Source organism: Apiospora hydei, assembly GCF_038363865.1.
Source record: "Apiospora hydei strain CBS 114990 chromosome Unknown utg000007l_segment0_segment0, whole genome shotgun sequence".
NCBI classification, from domain to species: Eukaryota; Fungi; Ascomycota; class Sordariomycetes; order Amphisphaeriales; family Apiosporaceae; genus Apiospora; species Apiospora hydei.
Window position 1 is genome coordinate 956,685 of NW_027117366.1, and position 22,344 is coordinate 979,028.

The following is a 22,344-nucleotide window of genomic DNA, read 5'->3' on the forward strand; positions in this document are numbered from 1 at the left end:
GACTGTGTGCCAAGGGATGGATGAATGAGAGAGCTTTTGTTTCTACGTTTGCATGAGTAAGTGCTTGCTGACGTCCGCTCGCCAGGCACACAGTCTCAGCGGTACGGGTCAGCATCCCCTTGCCATCTAGGTAGAGAAATTCGCTCTCCTTCGTCCCCGGAAGAGTTGCCGGACTCAGCCGTGTGTCATTGCATGATGTGCATCGCCGCGGAGATCACGCAGGGTTGTGTCTGATTTGTATTTACAGTCGAGGACAACCGCATCCAAGATGAGGACTTAGAAGCCATATTCATGACTAGAGAAAGAGCGATAAAAGTATGTTGGAGAATTAGAAATGAATTGCAGACGTCTCGCGCTCCTCAACATAGACTGTACCTAACATACTGCTATCGTCAGCCGCGAGAATATCTTCAACAACTTGCCTTTGTGATTGTCCTTTCTGCCTGAGAATCGACACCAAAATCAAATGCATGCGAGTCTCGACTCGACTGAATTGACCGATGTGCATCTAATATTACACCACCGGGTACAGGCGTACGTACAATGTCTACAAGTGGGGTATGCTTTTTTTTGAGGTGCTAGTGAGAGGTACATAGTGGCTGATAAGCGCACCAGCTTCCATCAAATAACTACCAGTCTGTTCTACAGACCTCAATTCTCGGTAGTATAGTGGTCAGTATGCGAGCTTGTCATTGGATCTTCCACTACGATAAACGCTCGAGACCCGGGTTCAATTCCCGGCCGGGAAGCATTTTTTTTTTTTTCAACCCCATCATGGTTACGATGATTTTCCTGGTGTCTTCTACCCTAAAAAAAGAATACCTCATAATCCCTTCTCTGCTTTGCTCTGTTTTTTTCTTTTCCCCTCGGAAACGTTGAAGCACCTCTCGCTTCTTACATATGTATATAGAATATATTAAATGGCGAGAGAGAGAGAGAGAGAGAGAGAGGCCTGGCCTTATTAGGTCCAAGGTCCCACCCATACGGTATGTACTACAGTGAAGTCCTCCCTCAGCCCTCCTGATACAGGCAGATAAACAACTCCTTTGAGAACCAAGAGGCGAGCTTTTGTAGGTGCTGACTTATCGTAACCAATATCGGCTTGCTGGGTCGGAGGGGCCCGCGCACACGGCACTCACTCGTGCCATCCCATTGCCCTGTCTATCTTGCCTCCAACCTACAGTATTCACATAAACACCTACCGCCAACGAAAACTCAGGAGCAATCGACAATGTTGACAATGGATGGTAGTTGCGTCGTTGTTGTAGATACCTACCTCCTACACGTACTTATATCCATACCCATCCCCAGGGATGCATGATACGGAGATCGGAAATCGGACATTGGGAGGCCGGTCAGCCGGTCAGCCACCCCACTGCGGGAGGCTGCTGGCGTTCGGCAGTCTCAGCTTTGGCTGATCCGATTGATGTGTAAAGAAAGAAGAAGAAGAAGAAGAAGAAGAAGAAGAAGAAGAAGAAGAAGAAGAAGAAGAAGAAGAAGAAGAGAAATTGCATCCCACGTGCCTACCCTACACAGCCGTCGTCTTGTCTCGTCTAATGCACCCAATGATGCAATTGAGTCCAATGGCATTTGGCCTCTGCGTCGCGGGCAAGCGCCTGGCGATACGTGTTTCTACAATGAACGATGTCTCGAGTGGTCCTTGAAACGAGACTTTTACTGGAGGCACCTTGCCTGGGCTCTGGATTTGGGTAACCTACTCACACTCCACTGTGGTTCGATGCCATGGGAAAAAGATGGAAATTTCGACCTTGTTCAACAGCAACCAGTACTACGCGAGTCCAGATACAGGGCAACATCAATGATTGATATGCAACGGCTTCAATCCAACAACAACTCAAGCGGCTTAGCCGACAAGCCGAGTACCTAGGTATCATGGGCGGGCGAACCAGGCCGACGGCACTCCAATTAATAAGCTCAATACCGTTCAGCCCCAACTGGTAGGCTGCATGCAAGGCAATAGGCCTCTCTCTCTCTCAGGATGCTTCATGCTCAAGCAGCCAAGAAAGCGGATAACAAATACGACGACAATTTTTCTCTCTTGTCAAATTGGGCTGCTTATCGCCGGGTTTTCAGCAGCTTCCGCCCATTTATCCGCCAGCACTGGGCCAGCAGCAGCACACAGCGCCTTTTTATTGTGCCGTGGTTCGCCGGACATTTCGCAGGAGGGTCTGAATCTCAAACGCGCCCCGTCAGGGGCCTGTCTCATCACCGGCCTACGACCCCTGCCAATGCCGTGCCTGCGCGCCTGCGCGCCTGCGATGCCCGGCGATCTAGCAGAGTCTGGTTGGGCTGCTGTCAGAGCCGCATCGGAAAGGGCGGGCTTTCCTAGGCTCTCTCCTAGGCTCTCCCAGGCTCTCCCAGGCTCGCCGTCCCTTGTCGTCCAGGCCCTCCACTAGCATCCCAGGCCTCCCTGGCATCCCTGCCACTCTGCATAGCTCGGCTGTCAAAGTACTTGAAGCCCACCGCAGTGCAACCTATCGCGATGCCGCAATCCTAGTCGAAACGACGCCCAAACTTGGCTGCCCGTTGTCTCCTGGTGCAAATGCGACCATGCCGTTCCTGCATGCCAGACCGTCCGTTGTCTGTCTCCTTCGCGTCTCTCGTCCCATTGCTTCCTTTTTTCTGCTCACACATACTTTCTTCACAACACACTTTTGCGGTCCCATGTTTCTTCTCGAAGAGATGCACGTTCTTTAGCCAGTGCTTCGGCCTTATACCCTCGATGCTAGTAGTCCCGACTGTTGACGTGGAGATCTGGTACAGAATCCGTCACTCCTTTGCATTATAGCTAGCTGGCTTGGCCATCTCATCTTTCCCCCGGTTTTGCGACTCGAGACTTTCTCTCTCCCACCCCATAATCTCGAGGTCATCCTTTAACATCAACGGATTCGCCATATACCTTCGCTTCTTGTAACGGGTTGATCCCTTAATTTTTAGACGGCTGGACTGTTTATCTTACCATCTCACCCGACACTCGTTTGCACAGGAACGAGTACCGATATTGTGTCTGCCCAAGTGGTTGGAGAAATCGGGGTGCAAAGGGGCGACCCGATCGACATTGTTTTTTTCACGATGAAGGGCCATTCTTATTACCCCGTAATCTTCGCGTTGGGTCTGCTGTCGTTTGCTCAGGTTTGTATTTGCGTATCTGCCCGTCGGGATCTCGATGCTGACTGGACCTACAGGCCGACTCGGAGGACGACTTCAGCGCGCAGCATTTTGGAGGAATAGCAGGGATACCAGCAGGAGTACCAGCAGGAGCAGCAGGAGCACAAGGAGGACATCTAGGTGGACAAATAGGAGGAGCAGGCTTTTTGGACGCCCTGTTGGGGCGGTTGGGCGTTGGCAATGGGCAGAAGGGCGCCCAAAAGGAGACGGTCACGAAAACAATGAAGCAAACGATCACAGTCGGCGCTGCACCAACCGAGGCGGCAGGAAAGAACGGGACCAACGCTGCCGGAGGAGGAGTCAAGACAGTGATTCAGACCATCACGAATGGAGCTGCAAAGGCTTCGCAACCTGCGGCCGCCGCAACAGTCACCGTCACTGTCACCGCCGCCGCTGACGCGAAAACGGTTACGCAAATGATGACCGTGACCCAGGTGCAGACGATTACCATGGTCCAGATGATTGCGGGTGGAGTGAGTCTAGGAAACCCCGTCCCGGCCACTCAGGCTTCTGCTATTGCCTCGTCGGCTGCCGAGGCCGCATCGTCCGCCAACAAGCAGCCGCCGCCGGCCGCTTCGACGCCAGCGACTTCTGTTCCCGTCGTAGCACCGTCTTCGGCATCGTCGGTGTCTACGGCGTCTTCGGTCGCTCAAACTTCTTCGACCAAGGCCGCGCAAACCACGCCCACTTCTACTTCCACTCCGCCTCCACCTCCACCAACGACTACGGCCGCCAAACCGCCAACGACAGCCCAACCTGCCCAGGCTGCCTCGTCGCTCGTCTTGCCCGTTGCCGGCGGTGGAGCTGTGGCCGCACCTGCCGTTTCGACAATGGACCCGGCCGGTCTCCAGGGAGTTAACAACATGCCGATCAATCTCGACGGACTCACGCTGAACAGCAACCTCAACCTCGGTGCTATCGCCGCGAAAAAGACCCCGGCTGCTCAAGGCGTCCAGGGCCTTGCTGCTGCTGCTGCCCCTGCTGCCACCACCACTGCCGCCTCGGAGCCGTACAAGCTCGTTCTGTCAAGTTAAACAACGCGAGAAGGGCACATCGTCACCTTCCAGAGCAAAAGCCAAATTTCCGACCGCCTTACAAAAATTGCTCGAAAAAAAAATTCTTTAACCTATATATATCTCTCTCGTTTGTTTCTGCGGAGCGGCACTTTAGTGCAGGGTAGACAGGCTTATACATGTCATTGGTCTTGCGAAGATGGCAAATTGCTGCTACTACTACTACTACTACTAACTGCTACAGCACTTTCTCTGCCGTTTCCCCAAATGCGCGCGATCCAGCCAGCCAGCCAGCGAGTTACTCTTCTGCAGCACCAAATCTTCCCCAGCCAAGCTGCTTGCTGGCTTAATGTACATAATTTCGTTTCTCGCTTGCCTATCCTACCACGCTCAAATAGCTTCGACCATAATACAAGACTCTAGTCGATCTAGCTTATCTCTCCCAAACTCCTATATGAACGATGACACCGTGATATGCTTTCGGGTGGCCCGAATCCTTGACTTTTCGCACTCTATCTCGTTTAATATGGTCACGATCCAGCGCCCATGCAACATCTACCCATATCTCGTACCGGATATAAGGCACGTTATCTTGGGCTTAAAGTTACATCAATAATACGTTATCGTTCATCTTATTCATTTTCAGGGCCAACCGACCGAACCAGGGGAAAATCCGTCCCGTTGACTTGGGGAGAAAGAACCCCTTTGTGCATCGAAATCTTAATTATTGGAGGAGATAAGAAGTCCGAAGCGATGAGGAACCGGCAACTCGTGCCGGTCTTGTTCGGATGTGGTTACGACAGAGGCGATGATATGAACGGATAAGTTTCCTCACGATGTTTCACTTTGTTTCAGGATGGAAACAACGGTTGGAAGAAGAATCGCTTTCTTTTTCCGCCCTTGGCTCGGGTCCCGGAAAGGAGAAGATCAACAGTTTGGGAGTTGGCTACCTCTCTTCGCATTTAAAAATTGTCGTGACATGACATATGCGAAGGAGCTCACGAATCTGAGCAGGAAGTAATATGACGAAAACAAAAGGGTAGTAGCAATTAGCTAGTCCGGGGAATAATACAAGAAATCAATACTGGTAGAGGGGATGGTCTTTCCCCAAAGCGACGCGCGTGTGCTTCTCCCAACGCCTTCCTATGTACCGCACCGCTCTTGAGACCTAGAGTGAACGGCCGCCGCCCCTCATTTTCAGGATGAGGTCTTGGTTGGTGATATATGGTCACAATGTGTCCAGCGGTCGGCGCTTCTCCTCCCTGCGTGACCCGTTGTTTCTATACAGCATATATCCCAGTTCTTCGTGTCGTTATGGCCTCCCATGGGCCATACGGGGCACCTCTGTCGTCGGCACTAGCTTCTTCGTCGTCGGGAGAGAAGAACGGTCGCTTTAACCGTATCGCATGGGCTCCTGCTGTTGCCCCGGCGGCGGCGGCGGCCCTTGGCCCCATCCCGGCGGCGGACCGCCTCCTCCGTTCTGCATCGGTATGCCGGGCTGGCCGCCTCCCTTCATCTGCAGGACGTCGGGTCTGTTCTCGAGCGGTTGGGCGAAGTTGCAGATGTTACAGGTCACATCTTGGTAGCCGTGGATGGAGAGCGGGAGGACAGGCTGTATGGTTGCGCAATTAGAGTTAGGTTCGTCATGATCATTTTCATTATCGTCGGTGTCGCAAGTGTTTGCTGTCGCCCACTACCAACAGCCACGCAGGAAGGAGGGAGATGCTGGTACTTACGATAAAGCAGAAGGTGAACCACGGGTGCGTCTTGATGACATGTCCGGACCAGTTGCCGCAGTTGTGGCATTGGCAGGTAACGCTCTCGTAGCCTTCGACTTCCTTGCGGAAGGTGTGCTCACCACACGTGAAGATGAGACACATGATGTAGTAGTATTGGTGGTGGTAGCAGAAAGGAAACCGGCTTGCGCTTTAGTGTAGTCGGTAGCTGGTTCAAGATGCCGCCGAATTAGAGAGGGAAACATGAGCTTGCTGGTCGTGCTAGCTGCAGGCAGTCTTCTTGGTCGCACGCGACAATAAGACCGGTCTGGTTGCTAAAGCAAAGTCGGGGCGCCGAGCGTGGACTCTTGTTTGTTGTATTGATGTAATTACAGCTTGTTCAGTGGGCGCTGCTAGGATCTTCGGAGATTAATGGAGGATTTGATGATGGGAAGTAGGACGCGCGCGATGGAACGATGCAAGACGATGCAGGTTGGGTCAATGTCGGCCAGCGAGCGTCAATCAATTCCTTCGCTTAATTTACAAAACACCCGGGCTAGATAAGTAGAATAGGTCGCCAAGCGATTTCACCGTCTGCTCTGCAGGAAAAATGAACGAGATGCAGCCAGGCAATGCGCGTCCACCGGGGCTGTGCTGGAAAGCCAAGCAGATAGTTCAGTCACCGGAGGCGAGTCTCTCGACAACGCAACAGGCCTCGGAAGCTAACATGGATTGGGGAAACGGGATGGCAATTTGACAAGAGCATCAATGAGCAATGAGCGTGAGCATGCGCGCATCGCATCGCCGACACACTGCTGCCATTGGCCCTCGAATGCACTAATAAGGCTGATGCAAGGTACCTCTTCCCCCGTTTGGAGCGAGTCAGCTGCCTGAACCTCGAGCTGTAAGGCGCTGGAGACCCTGAAGGGCCCCCGCAATCCAGCGGCTGCGCTGGAGCACCAGAGGGCAGAGGCCCACCAGAGAAGACCTCTTATCGATTGCAGTCAACTCTTCTGAAATATTTCCGACATCGAACTTCTTTCGGGAGGATCGATAACAACTAAAAACACAAACCTACCACAGCGAAGGGGCCGCATCTCGGCCGGAGCAAGCCAGAAAATGCTCTACGACCTCAACATCGCCTGGTTGCCCTCGACCACCCAGTCCGAACTCACACAGACCCTCAAGTTCAGTGCCTCGCTCGGCTACAACGCCGTAGCTCTCAACCACCTCATCGAGAACGTCCCGCCGCAGCCCAAGAACCCTCTCCCCGCTTCCCCTCCCAGGCGTCGCAGTCGCAACCCACCAAAGCCTCGACCGGAGGCGACGGCAACAACAACAAAGGCAAAAATGCGCAACAAAAACAAGGCCAGGCGAAGGACGATCCCTCGCTCCCTACCGTCCTGCACCGCGCCACCGTCTGCATGAGCGACCCCGCGGGCGTCCAACGCATCCCGCAGCTCGCCTCCCCTCTACGACATCGTCGCGGTGCGGCCCACCACCGAGAAGGAGTTCTCGCACGCGTGCCAGGAGGTCCGGATCGAGGTGGCGTCGCTCATCTCACTGGACCTGACGCAGCGCTTCCCCTTCCACTTCCGGCCCAAACCCTGCATGGCCGCCGTGTCGCGGGGCCTGCGCTTCGAGGTGTGCTACGGCCAAACGCTGCGAGCCGGTGCGAGCTCCGACCCTCGGACGCGCGCCACCTGGATCGGCAACCTGATGGAGCTGGTACGGGCGACCCGTGGGAGGGGCATTGTGATCAGCTCCGAAGCCCGGCGCGTCACCGAGCTGCGGGGCCCCGCCGACGTCGTAAACTTACTGGCCGTCTGGGGCCTGGCCGCCGACAAGGGCATGGAAGGGCTGGGCGTCAACGCGCGCGGCGTTGTCGTGAACGAGGGGATTAACCGGAGGGGCTACCGGGGCGTCGTGGACATCGTGCAGGTCGCGGCGAGGGACGACGAGGAGGGCGACAAAATGGAGGGCGTCGAGACAGCGGGTGAAGCTCAAAAGGGTAAGGCTGCGGCGGCGGGTGGGAACGGCAAGAAGAGGAAGGGCGGCGCGAACGAAGGCCGCGGCAGCGGGAACGGCAATGCGCCCCCTGCGGACGGCACCATGAGCAAGAGGCAGGCCAAGAAGCTCAAGAAGCTCGCCATGGAGGAGAGCGGCGCAACAACTCCCGAAGAGAATAAATCATAAGACATATACATAGACCGGCTGTTTCATGGGCCTATGAGGTTGGCGTTTGGCAGATACCCTGAATTGCATTTGAGATTTTCGCTTGCGATATTGTGGGATCCATCGTGAATGCCTGATTTGTATTCCGGGGCGCATCGATCGGCCAATTGTCCAAATTGGTTCTGGGGCGGTTCTTAGAGGTGTAGATGGCTCACCTCAGAACGGCTCTCCATCCTTTTCTTGGGACAAATCCAACAACACCTTCGTCTTTCAGGACATCAACCCCTTTCCGACCCGTTACCACACTCCTCTCCACTTCGGACCCTTTGACATAGAAAGGGAACTGCAGCCTGTGTCTCATTTCGTCATCCTCTTCATGTACATGCCCCTGGTCATCTTTGTGGCCAGTATCTGCCACCGTTTCATTCTTTCCCCATACGACGCGGCCATGCCGTCGCTTTCTGACGAATCCGCACGCCTGCCGGTCTAGCGATAGGAACCACCTCCGTTGATGCACGCTGTTGATGGTATTGGCCGCCCCTATGTAGGCGTTGGTCCGCCGCACCTCCTCGTCCTCAAGCTCGCGAACCTCTTTCTCCATGACAGACATGTCTGCTGTGGCTTCTTCGATGGGTTCCTTCACCTCTTCCTCTTCTCCGTATACTTCTTGCTCGCCCGCCACCCCCCGTTTGGCTTTGGTGGTCTCCGTTTTCGCTTGCTGGGCCCAGTCTTGATGCTGTTTCCTTCTGATGGTGACGGCGGGTCGCCGTCGTTGTCCGATGAGCTCGTCAGGGGCGGCGGCACAGGTTCCTCGTTTTTCTGGAGGGCCGGGCGCCGGCGTCGCCGCCGCTGTGTCGTTGGTTTTCGCTCCGCCTTGGCCCGCCCTGCCGCATCTTCCTGGGTGGTGAGTCGCAGGTTCAGGGCATAGTTCTGCGGCAATCTTGTCCCGTGGAGTTGAATGCGGATCTTGCGATTCTGGAAGGCGCGGTGGAGCTTCTCCTGCTCTGTGAGCTCGAGTGCGCCAGAGTCCTGGGATGAATCACTCTGCTGAGAGTCGGGATCCTCGGCGGGCGCGTGTTTGCTCTTGCGGTCTAGTACCGTGTAGTTCCCCGTGTCCCAGATCAGAAGCGAGCCTGTATGGACAGAGGCTGTCTCTATAAGGTGGTTCTGTATTGCAAGTCAGTGGCAGCTTCTTTGGTAGAGAGGAGGTTGGATTGTGTTATCTCACCCATAAGCAGTGAACTCGCGTCTCGGTAGCATTTCGCATCAGGCGCTGGCTGTTCGGGTCACCTGGCAGCCCGTACATGATAGCCCACGACGCACTGGAAGTCTCGTTGATTTGGAGACGGAGGTCGTAGTGTACCCCGGCCACCGGATGGTCGTGCTGGTGAACGATGAAGTGGGCACCTCGAGGGTTACCAAAGTTGTCCTCGTACAGCTTGCGGTATCCTGCCACAGACAGATGCGACAGGCAATCCGGAAACGGGGACAGCGTCGCCTTGCTGAGGATACCGCTGAAGTAGCCCACGTGGTCCTGGATTTTGGCGCCACCTGCCTCCACGGCAGCAGACTTAGGCTGCTGCCGGATCTGGGGAAGGCCGGTTGAGGACCGGGCCAGTCCCACTCATCTTCCGAACTGTCGGTGGCCGCATCCCGAGGCGAGCCGGTCAGTTCGATGGACCATTCTAGATTACGCTGTTTGATAATCGAGCACGAGGCCTCTGGTTTTGGGTTCGACGGGTCTTGTTTTTCATGTGCCTCCATTGTTTAAAATATCAATACAACATCCAATGCTGCTTTTCCAAGGCATGGATGGCCCACGCATGCCAGAGAAGGTCAGTTGAATTCATCAAAGCCCAGGTGGGCAAAGGGAAAGTCGCTGGAGAAACAGTCCGGTCCCAAGGGAACTGGTTACTGGTATTCGGACACAGTCTTGAATATCTACCCTTTGTAATGCAGAAGTAGTCTGCCCGATCTCATTCGTCAAAATATGGTTGGTATAAACAAAGAGATGACAACCAGCAACCCCACCATGTTCTATCTTTAGCCAAAAAGCGTAGGCAGTAAACACGTGCAAACGGTCGAACTTTGCAGGTCAAAATTGACGAAGGCCATATCCAAAATCCATGCATAACAGCTCTCATGTCAGAGTAATGGACATATGGGAATTCGATACAGGTAAGTGCGGTAGGATGCGGACGTTTCGGCCAACCCGAATGCAACAACATTCCCATCGCCGCCATGACACAAAACCTCACCTACATTTGGACGGTATACATGCAGAGAAAATCTCTGATATGCAGCCACCATGGGGTAGCCGATCAGATAGATCAGGGAAGTAGAAGTCTCGAGGAAAGAGCATTGCATTGGAAGTTACACAAACACCCTGAGTTCACACCTTCTCATTATGATTCATTCGCGCTAGGCCTAAAATGGAAATGCCGTATACTTGCCTGTACTCTGTGGGAAAGGAGAAAATGTTTCCCAAATACCTACCTATTTAACATGGAAGGTGTCGTCCTGTTTTTCAAGGATAGAAGAAGGTCATCAGATCGTCACATTTCGCCTCAGACTCAAATCAGAGCATTGACGACTTCACAGCTCTACATGCCAGACAACACAGACGGCACGACCACCATGACGACCACCACCAGCTCTATGGAGCACAACCAGCAACCACACCCCGACCACACACTGGGCCGACCAGAAAGCGGCCAGCAGACGATTTCAATGGCACCGACAACTCCCGCCGACCAGACCCCTCCCCCGGCCGTCCAGACCAAGAAGACCTGGCGCTTCTGGGCCATCCTCGCCACGCTCTCCTTCACGGGCCTCATGTCCGCCATCGAGGGCACCATCATCACGAGCGCGCTGCCGACCATCACCGACTCCCTCGGCGGCGGGGACTCCTACGTCTGGATCCCCAACGCCTTCCTCCTCGCCCAAGTCGCCGTCCTGCCGCTGTTCGCCCAGGCCAGCAACGTCTTCGGCCGCCGCAACCTCCTGCTCGGCGCCGTCCTCCTCTTCACCCTCGGCAGCGGCCTCTGCGGCGGCGCCAGCTCCATGCGCATGCTCATCGCCGCCCGCGCCCTGCAGGGCATCGGCGGCGGCGGCATCAACCTGCTCAACGAGACCGTCCTCACCGACCTCGTGACCCTGCGCGAGCGCGGCAAGTACATGGCTCTCGTAGGCATGGGCGCCACCGTGGGCGCGACCGCCGGCCCCTTCCTGGGTGGCCTCATCACGGAGCGCTCGTCCTGGCGGTGGTGTTTCTACATCAACGTCCCCATCGGCGGGGTCTCCTTCATAGCCCTCTTCTTCTTCCTCAATGTCAAGTACGAGCAAAGCCTGAGCATAGCGGCTCGGCTGCGGCGCATCGACTTCTCGGGCAATGCCATCTTCATTGCCGCCATGGCCTCTGTCCTCATTGCAACGACGTGGGGAGGCACGCTGTACAGCTGGAGCACTTACCACGTGGCTGTGCCCCTGGCACTCGGCCTGTTCGGCGTTCTCCTGTTCACGGCCTTCGAGTGGACGCCTCGGTTCTGCCCCGAGCCGTCTTTCCCCCGCGACATCGTCTCCAACCGCACGTCGGCCTCGGCCCTCCTGCTCACGTTCATACACGCTGTCATTTCCTACTTCTCTTACTACTTCCTGCCGATCTACTTCCAGGCGGTCATGGGCAAGTCGCCGATGCAGTCTGGGGTTGCGACTCTACCGAGCTTCGCCGGCAGTCTGTTCTTTGCGCTTGCTGGCGGCATTCTGATGTCGGCCATTGGGCGCTACAAACCCATCCATCTTGTCGGCTTCGGCGCCAGCGTCGTCGCGTTTGGCCTTTTTCAGCCTCTTGGATGTCGACTCAAGCATCGCGGCCTGGGTCTGCTACCAGCTCCTTTTCGCCATCGGCGGAGGCGGGCTGGCAGGCTGTCTCTTGCCGGCGGTCCAAGCACCCCTGGACGAGAAGCACGTCGCCACGGCCACGGGAACCTGGAGCTTTGCTAGGTATTTCGGGTGCATTTGGGGCGTGGCCATTCCGGCTGCCATCTTCAACAACGAATGCCGACGTCTGGCGACCACTGTGAGCGACCCCAAGATCGCGAGCTTCCTGGCGGGCGATCGTGCCTATCAGCATGCCACGGGTGCTTTCATCCACTCCATTGCAGACCCGGCTCTTCGGGGCGAAGTCGTTGGAGTCTTCACTGGAGCGCTGCGCACATGCTGGCTGGTTGGCATCGCTTTTGCCGGACTGGGCTTCCTGGTCACATTCGTGGAGAAGGAGATCACCCTCCGAGACGTGTTAAATACCGAGTTCGGCATGGAGGATAAGAAGAGCCCTGAGTCTTTTTTATATGAGGGAATTGATTTACCGGCAGTCAAGGACTCGCGACCGCCGTCAGCTTGAGTTGATGGCATGGCAATTGCTAGACACAGAGCTAGTTAGCATGTACCAGTTATAAACGACATATATATAGACATTATAGAGATAGAACGTGATGTTCTTGGCCTCCATGTCCATACTTTGCTCATGATTTTGCTAGTGACCCTCCATATACGCATATTGTATGTCGCCTGGCGGAAATTATGAATAGGCAGTCGCATCGCTTTTGTCTATTGTGGAAAGAAAAGCCGTGAGAATGTGTCAGCGAAGGGGCAATCCGCAGTATGCAAGAACATGCAAGACAGAATAAAAGGGAAAAAATAAAAGAAGAAGAAGGGTAGCATGCATGCACAGTTCTGTCTCGCGATGCATGGCAAAAGGACAAAAGTTATAGTTGTGACAAGAGTGGGATTCGAACCCACGCCAGTTTCCTGACTACGATGTTTGGAGAAGATCTAGAAGATCCGGTTCCTGAACGTAGCGCCTTAGACCGCTCGGCCATCTTGCCTTGTTGTGCTTGTGAGTAGGTTGGGCTTATGGAGTACTATTATCAGTGCTGCAGTTGAGAGTACCTGGACTGTCAGTACGCTGAATAGGTAGGTAGGTTTCGTAATCCCTGGGGAAATGCGTGCCCAAGTTAGATGTTCAATGACACAACTGTTTAAGTTGCAGGGTGGGCAACAACTAGATCTCGGCACTTAACGTTAAGCAATGAGGGAATGTGGATTGAGTATGTGAGGGGCTTGGTCGGCTGGTCGTGGTAACATGGACTAGGAAGAAATTCCCGACTTCGGTACGAGCTGTCGTTACTTCCGGTCAGGGCCACTGAGTGGCATACCTGCAACCAAAATTACAATTATCTCACCCTACCAGCATCTGCTGTACCTTCAAAGAAAATGAAAAGTGAGTCGTCGTATACTTCCTGGGGAAGTGCCAACAAGTGTCAACGAGTAAGTGACTGAGTAGCGTTTTCGCCCTCTATATATCTAGATGTACCATCAAGAGATCATGGGGAAAAGAAGACTATAGCACCCAACAGTATACTATCTTCCACGGCCGCTGTGCTCGTAGCTTCCCCTTGGATCGAGCGCACTGTAAGAAGAGACTAGCTCCAAACCTTGTCCACATAAAGAAAACCATCGCCAAACACCATTTTACGCCTCGCTCAGTCTTAAGGGGTCGTCTCTCGTCATTACCAAACCGACGTTTCAGTGGTGCATTTTCATCGACTCGGCAGGGGGTACTTCCGACCCCCCTACCCCGACCACGAGAGGACTCGAGCCTCTTTCCCTGTCCTGGTCACGCCACCTCTTCCTGTCCCGATCGTCGCTGTGCGAACTACGTCGCAACTCTCCCTCGCGTCCTCGATCCCGGCCTCGCTCGCGATCCCGAAGCCTGCTGTCCCGCTCTCTCGACTCCCACCCGTACTCATTCGAGCGCCGGTCTACGTCAACTGCACTGCTCGTACGCCTATCTAGTACGGGGCGACGCATGTAGCCTTTGTCCTTTCTGCCCCTCCTCTCCCGTTCTTCTTCCAGCTCGCGCTCGCGGTGCTCTCGCTCTAGATGCCGCTCAATAGTGCGCTCTAGGTCGCGCTCACGCTCACGGTCCCGTTCGCGGAGCCTGTCTCTGTCGCGGTCTCGCCGTTTGGGCTGCTTAGGTGATACATCAGAACCGGAATCAGACGCGTAAGAATCATCCGAATAGCTCCGACTGAGACGCGAGCTGTGACGCTCTGGGCGCGGTTTGTCGCGGGAGCTACTATGGGGCCTGTCGGACGAGCCTGGCAAGAAGGAACTGAGCTTTTGCCGAATGCTGCCGAGCGGGCTCGTGCTGCCCGAAGGCAAACTGCGGCGGCGGGAGTCAGGAGGTCGCAGCTCGGCACGGTGTGGCCGCCCGACAGGCGCAGCCGGCGGAGGTGGCGGCCCCTCGGGAGGGAAGACGCGCACTGAGTGCTTTGGCCGACCTGGAGCGACAGATCTAACCCTGGGGCTTGGCTGCACATCCGAATCCGAATCCGATGGGGTCGGCGAAAGATTCCTTGTTTGGCTATGTCGACGGAGAGGAACGGGGTGTCGTGGATCGAGATGCGTAGAAGTACGAGGCACCTCTGGAGAGGAGGGAGGATAGTCTGAGAAGCTCCTGCGGCGGACTGCTGGTTCTGGTGAGCTACTGTCCGCGCTGTCATGACGACGATGGCCCGGTGAATGTGCCGGGCGGGCCCCGATATTTGCTCTGCTTCCTGGTAAATGGGTAAATGGTACCGAGGGTCGCTCTCGTTCGAGATACTCCTTTTCAGTGGCTGGCCTAGCAGGTGCAGCATGAGATCCACGGACGTGAGTGAAGTGGACTCGAGGGTCTGGGCTCGGCTGGGATGTCGAGGGAGCAGCTTCATGGCGCAACTTCTCGGCACATCCTCTATGCCATGCATCTATATATGGATCGCACTTCGAAGGGAAAGCCTCCTTCGGTAGGTCGGTTGGGAACGGCACTCCGGTTTCGGGGTGCTTCAGCCTCCAGTTGCGCACAGCAAATTGCATGTACGGTACATGCTCCTCAGGTTCCAGTAGAATTTGGAGCGACTCCCATCGCGCAAAGCCCTTTGGGGTAAGCACTGGAACGGACGGTGCGACAAAGTCATTATCCCCCGGGTACAGCATGTGCTGTACCCCAAGCGCGGTCCATATGTACGCGATAGATTTGTCGGGTGCGTCGACAAAAAGAGAATCGTAATCGCCGCCGACTACTTTATAAAAGGCAGCAAGTTTTGTCTTGTCCAAGAGCTGTTTCTTCTTATCGCCAATCTCGGCGATCTGGGCGGAAAAGCAATATTAGCCTGTGATTTGTGCGTGCTTGGATGGAAAGGGGCTCAAGCGGTTGGGTCATATATGTGCAAGGCATCGGGCACCGGGAGCAGCGCCGGAGCGACTGCATATGCACCCGAGAAGAGGGGCAAAGGTTCGGGATCCTACAATGTGTTTGGCGATGGCGCGTAGCAGCGCATCAAGCAGCTCCGTGGGTGTCCTGTCCTTCTTGATAAGATATCCGTAAAATGACTTTCCGTCAATCGGCGGAGTCTGCGCCGCAGTCTGCGGTGGAGGAATACGGTCAGACTTGAGTGGAGGTGCGGCGGCGGCGGCAGCAGCGGTCGCGGTCGCGGGCTTGGTGGTTGGGGCATTTGCAGCTGGGTTTTGTTCGGCCGCCATTTCGGTGGGACAGGATTAAGCACCTGGCGCAAGGAATGGCAAACCGATTGTTCTTGTAAGTCGCAATTGAGCAGAGTAGGAGCCGCCAATGGTGAAAAGCAACATGATAGAGCGAACAGCAGCGCAGCAACGTCGCAGGTGCTCTCTCTTCCAACGACCGAGTCCGGTGGGACAAAATCACATCAGGGTAACGAAGCACGATCGAGACAGCCGCAGCAGACGCTCAAGGTTGGGTAGCACGATCGTCTATTTGATATATGGGCGAGGAGTCATAAAGCGAGGAGGATTGATGATCAGGAGGGTCGAATGAGTCGTCGAAGGGAAAAGCAATACGAGAGTTGGAGGAGAATGCCTGGGAAGTGAGGAGTGAGCCTGTTGTCGACTGACTTTCCAGCCTCTGGCAGTCGCAGTCGCATGCAGCAGGCATCATGGATGGCGGGCTGGCGGGCTGGCTGGCGGGATGTGGGATGTGGGATGTGTGTGGTGTGGATGGGTGGATGACGGGCTGTGTGTCACTCACACAGAGGTTGGAGGCCCGGTTGGCGGCCACAAGTCCCAATCCAGCACCCAAGGTACCCAATTCGAGCTGACACGTGCCCCCCGGGCCCTCTAAATCCTGGCAGAGATCGTCACTTCACTAGCCTTCCAAGATTCTGTCTGCCTGGCCCTCCGTGCGTCGTTGTTACAAAAATATCACACAGCACAGAGATCGGCAAATGCTTGAACTGTTCGGACGCTTTGGCAAGCTGACAAGGCTGATTTCAGTGAATTAGAATTTTAGAAGTGGGTACATGTATGGTTCCCAAGGATGATAAAAGCTAGCTCGGCGCCAGATCAGCTATATTTTGGGTATAAAACGGATAATTCTGGGATATTTTTGGTGTACGCCGGGGGCTTTACGCACATCTATACCGTTCCAGTATTGAATTGTTACGATCGGCCGTACGGTCGCTGTACCTCTCCGAGTAAATTTTGCGTGCAGCGTACGACGAGAATACGGATCGCTATATCGTGTATATAGCGCGACGCTAAGTTTTATCACCCTTGTGAACCATAGATAGGCATAAAAAGTCGTAATAGTAGTGCGCGCATCACCCAACGCTCGCAGTCTCGGATGAGGACCCGACCATAGTCCGTAGTGAATCCATCCCACCTGCAAATAGTAAAGTAGTTGTGGCGGGTCGCTGGAACCCGTCACCACTGAATTGGTAACCCGAGCTGCGCAGATGAATGTACAGCAAAGCTATCATTCAGTATGATTGATCGTCATCCCATAACTCAGACGATCAAGTTCCACAGCGCAAACGCTGCGCCGGCCAGAGGTAGGAAGCACCGGATAGCATTCCGGTCCCGCCAGCTCCTGATCAGCTGGCGAACCTTATCGTCGCTCATCCGCGATTCCTTGCTGCTGCTGCCGTGCGCCTCGGCCGCCGCCAGCACACGGTTCGTGGGCATCACGAGGGCCAAGGTGAAGGGGATCAGAGCCGCCGTGAGCGCGCCCCCGAGCGCGAACCCCCGCCACTGTCGCCCAGCGGCCCAGCGGCCGTACGACACCGCGACATGGCTGAGCCCCGTCGCGACAGCGGCTATGGGTATGAGTTTGCCGCGATGGAAGATGCTGAACCACTGGCGCAGCATGACATCGGTGGATGCACCGGTGTTGAGCACTGCCGGCACAGCAAATGCGGATAGACTTGCTGTTGCGCCTGTCAAAATGTCAGAAGTGTGTCTCTGTATCATATGCACATCGAAAGCCTACCGGCGATCACAGCTGAGCTGAGAATATTCGTAGACGCAATTAGCGTCTCTGAGGTGGACGATGTTTGCATCTTGGCGGAAAGGGTTTCTGTTTCTGTTTCTGTTTCTCTCTGTAATCATAAAAGGCACCACAGCTAAAACCTGTAGAATAAAGGGACAGAATCAAAGATCATTAGGTATAACGATATATATATCTCCTGGTCTAGAATGGGTTGTTTTTCGGCGCCTGTGTAGTTGGAGTCCCAAACGGCGCTTGCAGAAAGATGTACAATGCCGAGTGAAGTCTATTACAATGACGAGTGTCTTACGGCCCCCCTTATTAACTATACGCAACATCTGTCGGCCTCTCCCATCGTCATTTAATAAATCCTGGAGCCGAGCGGGCCTGGTGTAATTTCTTGCCAGGCAGGAAGGTTGGACGCACGGCTAAATGGCCAGGGGTATTGGAGTCGTATCAATGCATTCAGCTTCGAGAACGTAAAGTTGGCAGGCGGATACTACCGAAGCGATTGCGTACAGATTGCCCAGATCTGTCGGTGTGTACACCGATAGTCTTCTATAACATCCCATATATGTGCGATTGCGTACGACCAAGCAACACTGATTACATTTTCAAGAATCTCTAGTGCATATACACATCACAACACGATACGGCAGGAAATCAAAAGCCCGGGTTTGTGAGTTTATTGGTATTGACAAAATCGGTGACAGCCTACCTGGGGAAGGCTGTTTGCATATTTCCAGGGAGCCAGAACTTATCATGGCCTTTCTTCATTGGAAGGAATCTCCCCGTAAAGTTGGTCATTGCACGTCCGATTTCCTGCCCTTTGCAGTGCATGCGTATCCAAACAGAGAGACGTCCTTCCCCTCAAACCCGACCCGACTGTCGGGCTCCTTCCACTCCTTGAACCGTTCGAAGCCCGCCTTCTCCATGACCCGCCAACTGCCCGGATTGTTTGCGTCGACCATTGCCGCCAGCATCTCAGGCACCACTCTTCCCCCGTCTCCGTCCTGCAAGCCGCCGCTGCCATCGGCGGCGGCAACGGAGCGCGCATCCACCTCGACCTCGGCCTCGGCCCGGGGCAGCGCCCACCAGCGCTCGAGGTAGGCGCGCAGGAACTCGGTCGCGTACCCCTGGCCCCAGTGCTCGCGCTTGAACTGGTAGCCCAACTCGGGCCAGCCGAGCGCGGGCGAGGCGACCCTGTGCACGCCGCCGAGGCCGATGAGCTCGCCCGTGGCCGCGAGGCATACGGCCGTGTTGTACGTCTCGCGGTCCCCGCGGGGTGGCAGGAAGTTGTCGAGCCGCTCCTGCGCCTGGGCTATGTCGGTGTCGACGATGCCCCGGGCCGTGAAGATCATGACCTCGGGCTGGGTGCGCAGCTCGTGCACGGCCTGCAGGTCGTCCTGGGTCAGCGGCCGGATGAGCAAGCGCTCCGTCTGGATGGGCTGTCGGTCCGCATTTGGCAAAAAGGGCTGCTTCGGCAGCGTGGTTTTCACCCTGATCATGTTTGAGGAGGCAGCCATGTCGGGTTGTCTTATAAGAGTGAGCGGCTACAACTGGTTTATCTCTCCGTCGGATTGTGTTGGAAGAACACGGCAGGCCTTTTCTCCTCTGACTGTCTACTCAAGCTCATGATGGCCTTTTATATGAGGACCACAGATGACTATAAGCCATGCTACAGCAGGTGGAATTCCCTGGTCAGCTCTTACGACTGACTCATAATACCTTGACCTAGGACTTTGCCCGAATCGGGAGGTCGAGCCGCCACTAAATACCACGAACGGCGGCCTGTCAGACCGTCTTATGTGCTGAGTGCACAGCTAGCTCTGCTACTACTGTACAGAAGGCATAAGTATACCTAACATCAGTACTTGTAGGTTAAATATGTACTTACACAAAGTATGATTAGTAGGTATTGATCCTAGATAAAAATACTACCTATACCAATAGCCAGGCCCGTTTGGCCGTTTACATATTAGTACGGCACTCGGGAGGGGCCCACAATTGCCCATGCCACAATCAATCACTGATTGTTATTAATCGCTCCAGGCAGTTGGCCAAGACCGTTGGAACATTAAGCGAGATACACCCACATCCTCCTCCAAACCCATCAGTCATCAGCGTGTGCGACTGCCCGTTGCTAGGTATCTCACCATATTATGTAATTTGCTTGCTGTAGATTGCCTCTCTGCATCGGATCGTCACTTATTCTAACGGCCTGCTTAATTACAATCATTCGGTGCTTTCCAATTTGGCGGGTCCCCCGCCCAGCGTTGTCAGCCTATTGCACGCACATGCGGCCGCGAACACGTTCACCATGGAGACTACGTCACCTACGGCTGCGGCAACTTCATCCTCGGGAACAAGGCCGTCCTTTAAACTGAGCTGTACCACGTGCCGCTCTAAGAAGATAAAATGCAATCGCGTGCACCCGTGCTCGCATTGCACCAAGTCGGGCATAGAGTGTGTCTTTCCCGCCCGCAAGCGCATGGAACGGCCTAGGAAGACAAGGAACCAGGAGCTGCTTAACCGCATCAGCCGCCTCGAGTCCATAGTGGGAAAGGTGGATGTCCAGAGTCTCAAGGATCTCGATATCGATATATCTGATATTAATCTGTCAAACACCCCGGATACGTCTGCCACGGCAGCGGAGGCGTCGGCGTCGCCATCGGTGACTCGGCCTGGGCACTCGACGCAAACTCCTGGGGGCTCACCAAGCGCCTGCTCATCCCCATCAGAATGAATCACATACGGCCAGGCGATATGTCGGGGGCGACTTTTGGCTGAACCTTTCTCATGAGGTCGAAGGCCTGAAGCAGGCATTGGAGCAGCCGTCAGACACCGACTCGGGCGAGGAATCAGAAACCGAGACCCCGGAGTCTTCTATGGGACAGCAGAAACCTCAGCCTTTTGCCACACAAGGCCTTCTCGTTGGCTGCAAATCCCCGGAATCTAGCGGCTTGATTCATCCGGCTACCGCACAAATACTGTATCTGCTCTCGGTCTTTTTCGACCGGGTCGATCCAATACTCAAAATTTTACATAGACCGAGTATCCTGGTGATGCTGCCAGCTGGACTGCCAAGGCTAACCCTGGCCCAGGAAGCACTGGCGTTCTCTATATACTTCGCATCCATCACCAGTCTTACACCAGAGGCTTGTCTGACGAATCTCGGCCAAGACCGTGCCACTCTGCTGAAGACTTATCAGCTAGCGGTTGAACGAGCACTTGGCGCGGCAGATTACCTCACCAATACGGATCTAGAGTGTATCCAGGCCTTGCTCCTATATGTCGCCTGTCTGCGAGTACACAATCAATCACGGGCCTCATGGGCCCTGACTGCGCTTCTCCTTCGCCTGGGACAGGGTGCTGGTCTCTTACGCGACGGCGAAGGGAGGGGCTACTCGCCGTTTGAAGTGGAAATGCGGCGGCGTATTTTCTGGCAAATTGTCGTGCTTGATGTACGGGCGGCCGAGGACCGAGGGACCGAGGCCATGATAGCGACGAGCATGCTCAATATGCGCTTGCCTTTGAACCTGAACGATGATGATTTTGGCCCGGATAGCCCGGGGCCCCTTGTTGAGCGGACCGGCGGGTCTGATATCACCTTCGCGTTGGCTACGGCGCAATCCTCTAGCATCTTCCTGTGGCTGGGACAAACTCAGTCACAACCCCTGGGCAGCACCCCGCCCCAGCAGACGGAAGACGAGATGATTACGCATGCCCAACGGCTCGAGACCAAGTATATCACCAATGCGGATATGTCTCACTATCAATCGGCCATGGCGGCAGGGCTCATTCGACTCATCAACCTCAAATTTTGGCTGGCTCTGCAATACCCCATCAACCCGCCCGCTCAACCAGCATCCTCTTCCCCTCCTACCCCCTCCCCGTTGCCTCCGCGCCCGGAGATGTCGCACTGCCAAGCACCGTTAGTGGCGGCGACGGCAGCGCCGAATCCAGCATTGCGATCCAACTGCGGCAGCAGCAGCAACAGCGAGAGCGTCGCTGGCCCAAGGTCTCGCGCGAGGCCATGCTGCAAACGGCCGTGTCGGTACTGGAGCTCACGCAGCGCAACGGGAAATCCCCTTCGCCGAGCGCTTCGGCTGGTGGAGCAACACGTACGTGCAGTGGCACCCCCTGGCCGTCTGCCTGGCGGAGCTGTGCTCGCAGACGCGGGGGCCGCTTGTACAGCGGGCGTGGGCGAGCGTCGACATCGTCTACCCCCTCTGGGCCCATGTCGTTGCCGATACTCGGCGCGGTCAGCTGTGGCGGCCAATCCGCAAGTTATACAAAAAGGCCAAGGCGGCGCGGGTGGTTGTGCTGCGCCAGGAAGAAGAAGAGTCCAAATGGCGGCAACAAACCGGGTTCAACGATGATGTGCCCTGGATGGCTGGACCGTGGATGACGAACCCCGGGTATGACGCAGGTCTCGATGGGAATAGTAGCACCAAAGTCAACACCCCTGCAGCAGCAGCAACGCCAAACACGTCCACCATGACCGGAATCGGCATATCATCTGCTGCTGCGGTAGGCTCCGAGCCGACAGTTCCCATGGATACCAGTGGCGATAGCAGCAACGGCCTCGGTATGCCTGCCGCCGTCGTGCCGGGGATGAATGAGTTGTCCCCCACATCCATCGACCTGGACCTGGGTCCAGCCAGCAGGTTCACCGACCCCGGTATGGGCTGGCCGGGCCTTAACAATATCAATTTCGATATGCCGAGGGACGGCGGTTTCGACTTTGTGAATTGGGGCGTATGGAATGAGTTTATGAGCGATACGTTTGCAGAGAACAAATCAAGGACAGGGTCGAGTGAGGACAGCTGAGGAGCGACCGCATGGGGGTCTTGAACAAAGATATCAATGTACAATGTACTAAGAGAACATATCTCCCAATCAATATTGA

At 55.2% G+C, this 22,344-nt stretch overlaps 10 protein-coding genes across 10 annotated transcripts; 4 read left to right on the plus strand and 6 right to left on the minus strand.

Annotated features, from left to right (window-relative positions):
- Window positions 1–3,410: 3,410 nt before the first annotated feature.
- PG997_009369 (uncharacterized protein) lies at window positions 3,411–4,223 on the plus strand (the record flags this gene model as incomplete). Its single annotated transcript, XM_066813684.1, has 1 exon — window positions 3,411–4,223. One exon carries the CDS (start codon window positions 3,411–3,413, stop codon window positions 4,221–4,223), a length of 813 nt encoding a protein of 270 aa, XP_066665646.1.
- Window positions 4,224–5,595: 1,372 nt separating this feature from the next.
- PG997_009370 (uncharacterized protein) lies at window positions 5,596–6,082 on the minus strand (the record flags this gene model as incomplete). The annotated part of the gene is made up of 2 exons (XM_066813685.1): window positions 5,596–5,814; window positions 5,939–6,082. 2 exons carry the CDS (start codon window positions 6,080–6,082, stop codon window positions 5,596–5,598), a joined length of 363 nt encoding a protein of 120 aa, XP_066665647.1.
- Window positions 6,083–7,036: 954 nt separating this feature from the next.
- PG997_009371 (RNase P subunit p30-domain-containing protein) lies at window positions 7,037–8,113 on the plus strand (the record flags this gene model as incomplete). Its single annotated transcript, XM_066813686.1, has 2 exons — window positions 7,037–7,317; window positions 7,378–8,113. 2 exons carry the CDS (start codon window positions 7,037–7,039, stop codon window positions 8,111–8,113), a joined length of 1,017 nt encoding a protein of 338 aa, XP_066665648.1.
- A 190-nt stretch (window positions 8,114–8,303) lies between these two features.
- Window positions 8,304–8,702, minus strand: PG997_009372 (uncharacterized protein; the record flags this gene model as incomplete). Its single annotated transcript, XM_066813687.1, has 1 exon — window positions 8,304–8,702. The coding sequence occupies one exon, from the start codon at window positions 8,700–8,702 to the stop codon at window positions 8,304–8,306; it is 399 nt and encodes a 132-aa protein (XP_066665649.1).
- Window positions 8,703–8,731: 29 nt separating this feature from the next.
- PG997_009373 (abc1 containing protein) lies at window positions 8,732–9,856 on the minus strand (the record flags this gene model as incomplete). The annotated part of the gene is made up of 3 exons (XM_066813688.1): window positions 8,732–9,259; window positions 9,321–9,643; window positions 9,703–9,856. 3 exons carry the CDS (start codon window positions 9,854–9,856, stop codon window positions 8,732–8,734), a joined length of 1,005 nt encoding a protein of 334 aa, XP_066665650.1.
- Window positions 9,857–10,729: 873 nt separating this feature from the next.
- Window positions 10,730–12,494, plus strand: PG997_009374 (major facilitator superfamily protein; the record flags this gene model as incomplete). Its single annotated transcript, XM_066813689.1, has 2 exons — window positions 10,730–11,919; window positions 11,957–12,494. The coding sequence occupies 2 exons, from the start codon at window positions 10,730–10,732 to the stop codon at window positions 12,492–12,494; spliced, it is 1,728 nt and encodes a 575-aa protein (XP_066665651.1).
- Window positions 12,495–13,678: 1,184 nt separating this feature from the next.
- On the minus strand, window positions 13,679–15,676 carry PG997_009375 (uncharacterized protein; the record flags this gene model as incomplete). The annotated part of the gene is made up of 2 exons (XM_066813690.1): window positions 13,679–15,283; window positions 15,443–15,676. 2 exons carry the CDS (start codon window positions 15,674–15,676, stop codon window positions 13,679–13,681), a joined length of 1,839 nt encoding a protein of 612 aa, XP_066665652.1.
- A 1,278-nt stretch (window positions 15,677–16,954) lies between these two features.
- Window positions 16,955–17,505, minus strand: PG997_009376 (uncharacterized protein; the record flags this gene model as incomplete). Its single annotated transcript, XM_066813691.1, has 2 exons — window positions 16,955–17,382; window positions 17,436–17,505. The coding sequence occupies 2 exons, from the start codon at window positions 17,503–17,505 to the stop codon at window positions 16,955–16,957; spliced, it is 498 nt and encodes a 165-aa protein (XP_066665653.1).
- Window positions 17,506–18,235: 730 nt separating this feature from the next.
- On the minus strand, window positions 18,236–18,958 carry PG997_009377 (acyl-CoA N-acyltransferase; the record flags this gene model as incomplete). Its single annotated transcript, XM_066813692.1, has 1 exon — window positions 18,236–18,958. One exon carries the CDS (start codon window positions 18,956–18,958, stop codon window positions 18,236–18,238), a length of 723 nt encoding a protein of 240 aa, XP_066665654.1.
- A 794-nt stretch (window positions 18,959–19,752) lies between these two features.
- On the plus strand, window positions 19,753–22,265 carry PG997_009378 (Bikaverin cluster transcription factor bik5; the record flags this gene model as incomplete). Its single annotated transcript, XM_066813693.1, has 4 exons — window positions 19,753–20,106; window positions 20,174–20,424; window positions 20,482–21,556; window positions 21,630–22,265. The coding sequence occupies 4 exons, from the start codon at window positions 19,753–19,755 to the stop codon at window positions 22,263–22,265; spliced, it is 2,316 nt and encodes a 771-aa protein (XP_066665655.1).
- Between the last annotated feature and the right edge of the window lie 79 nt (window positions 22,266–22,344).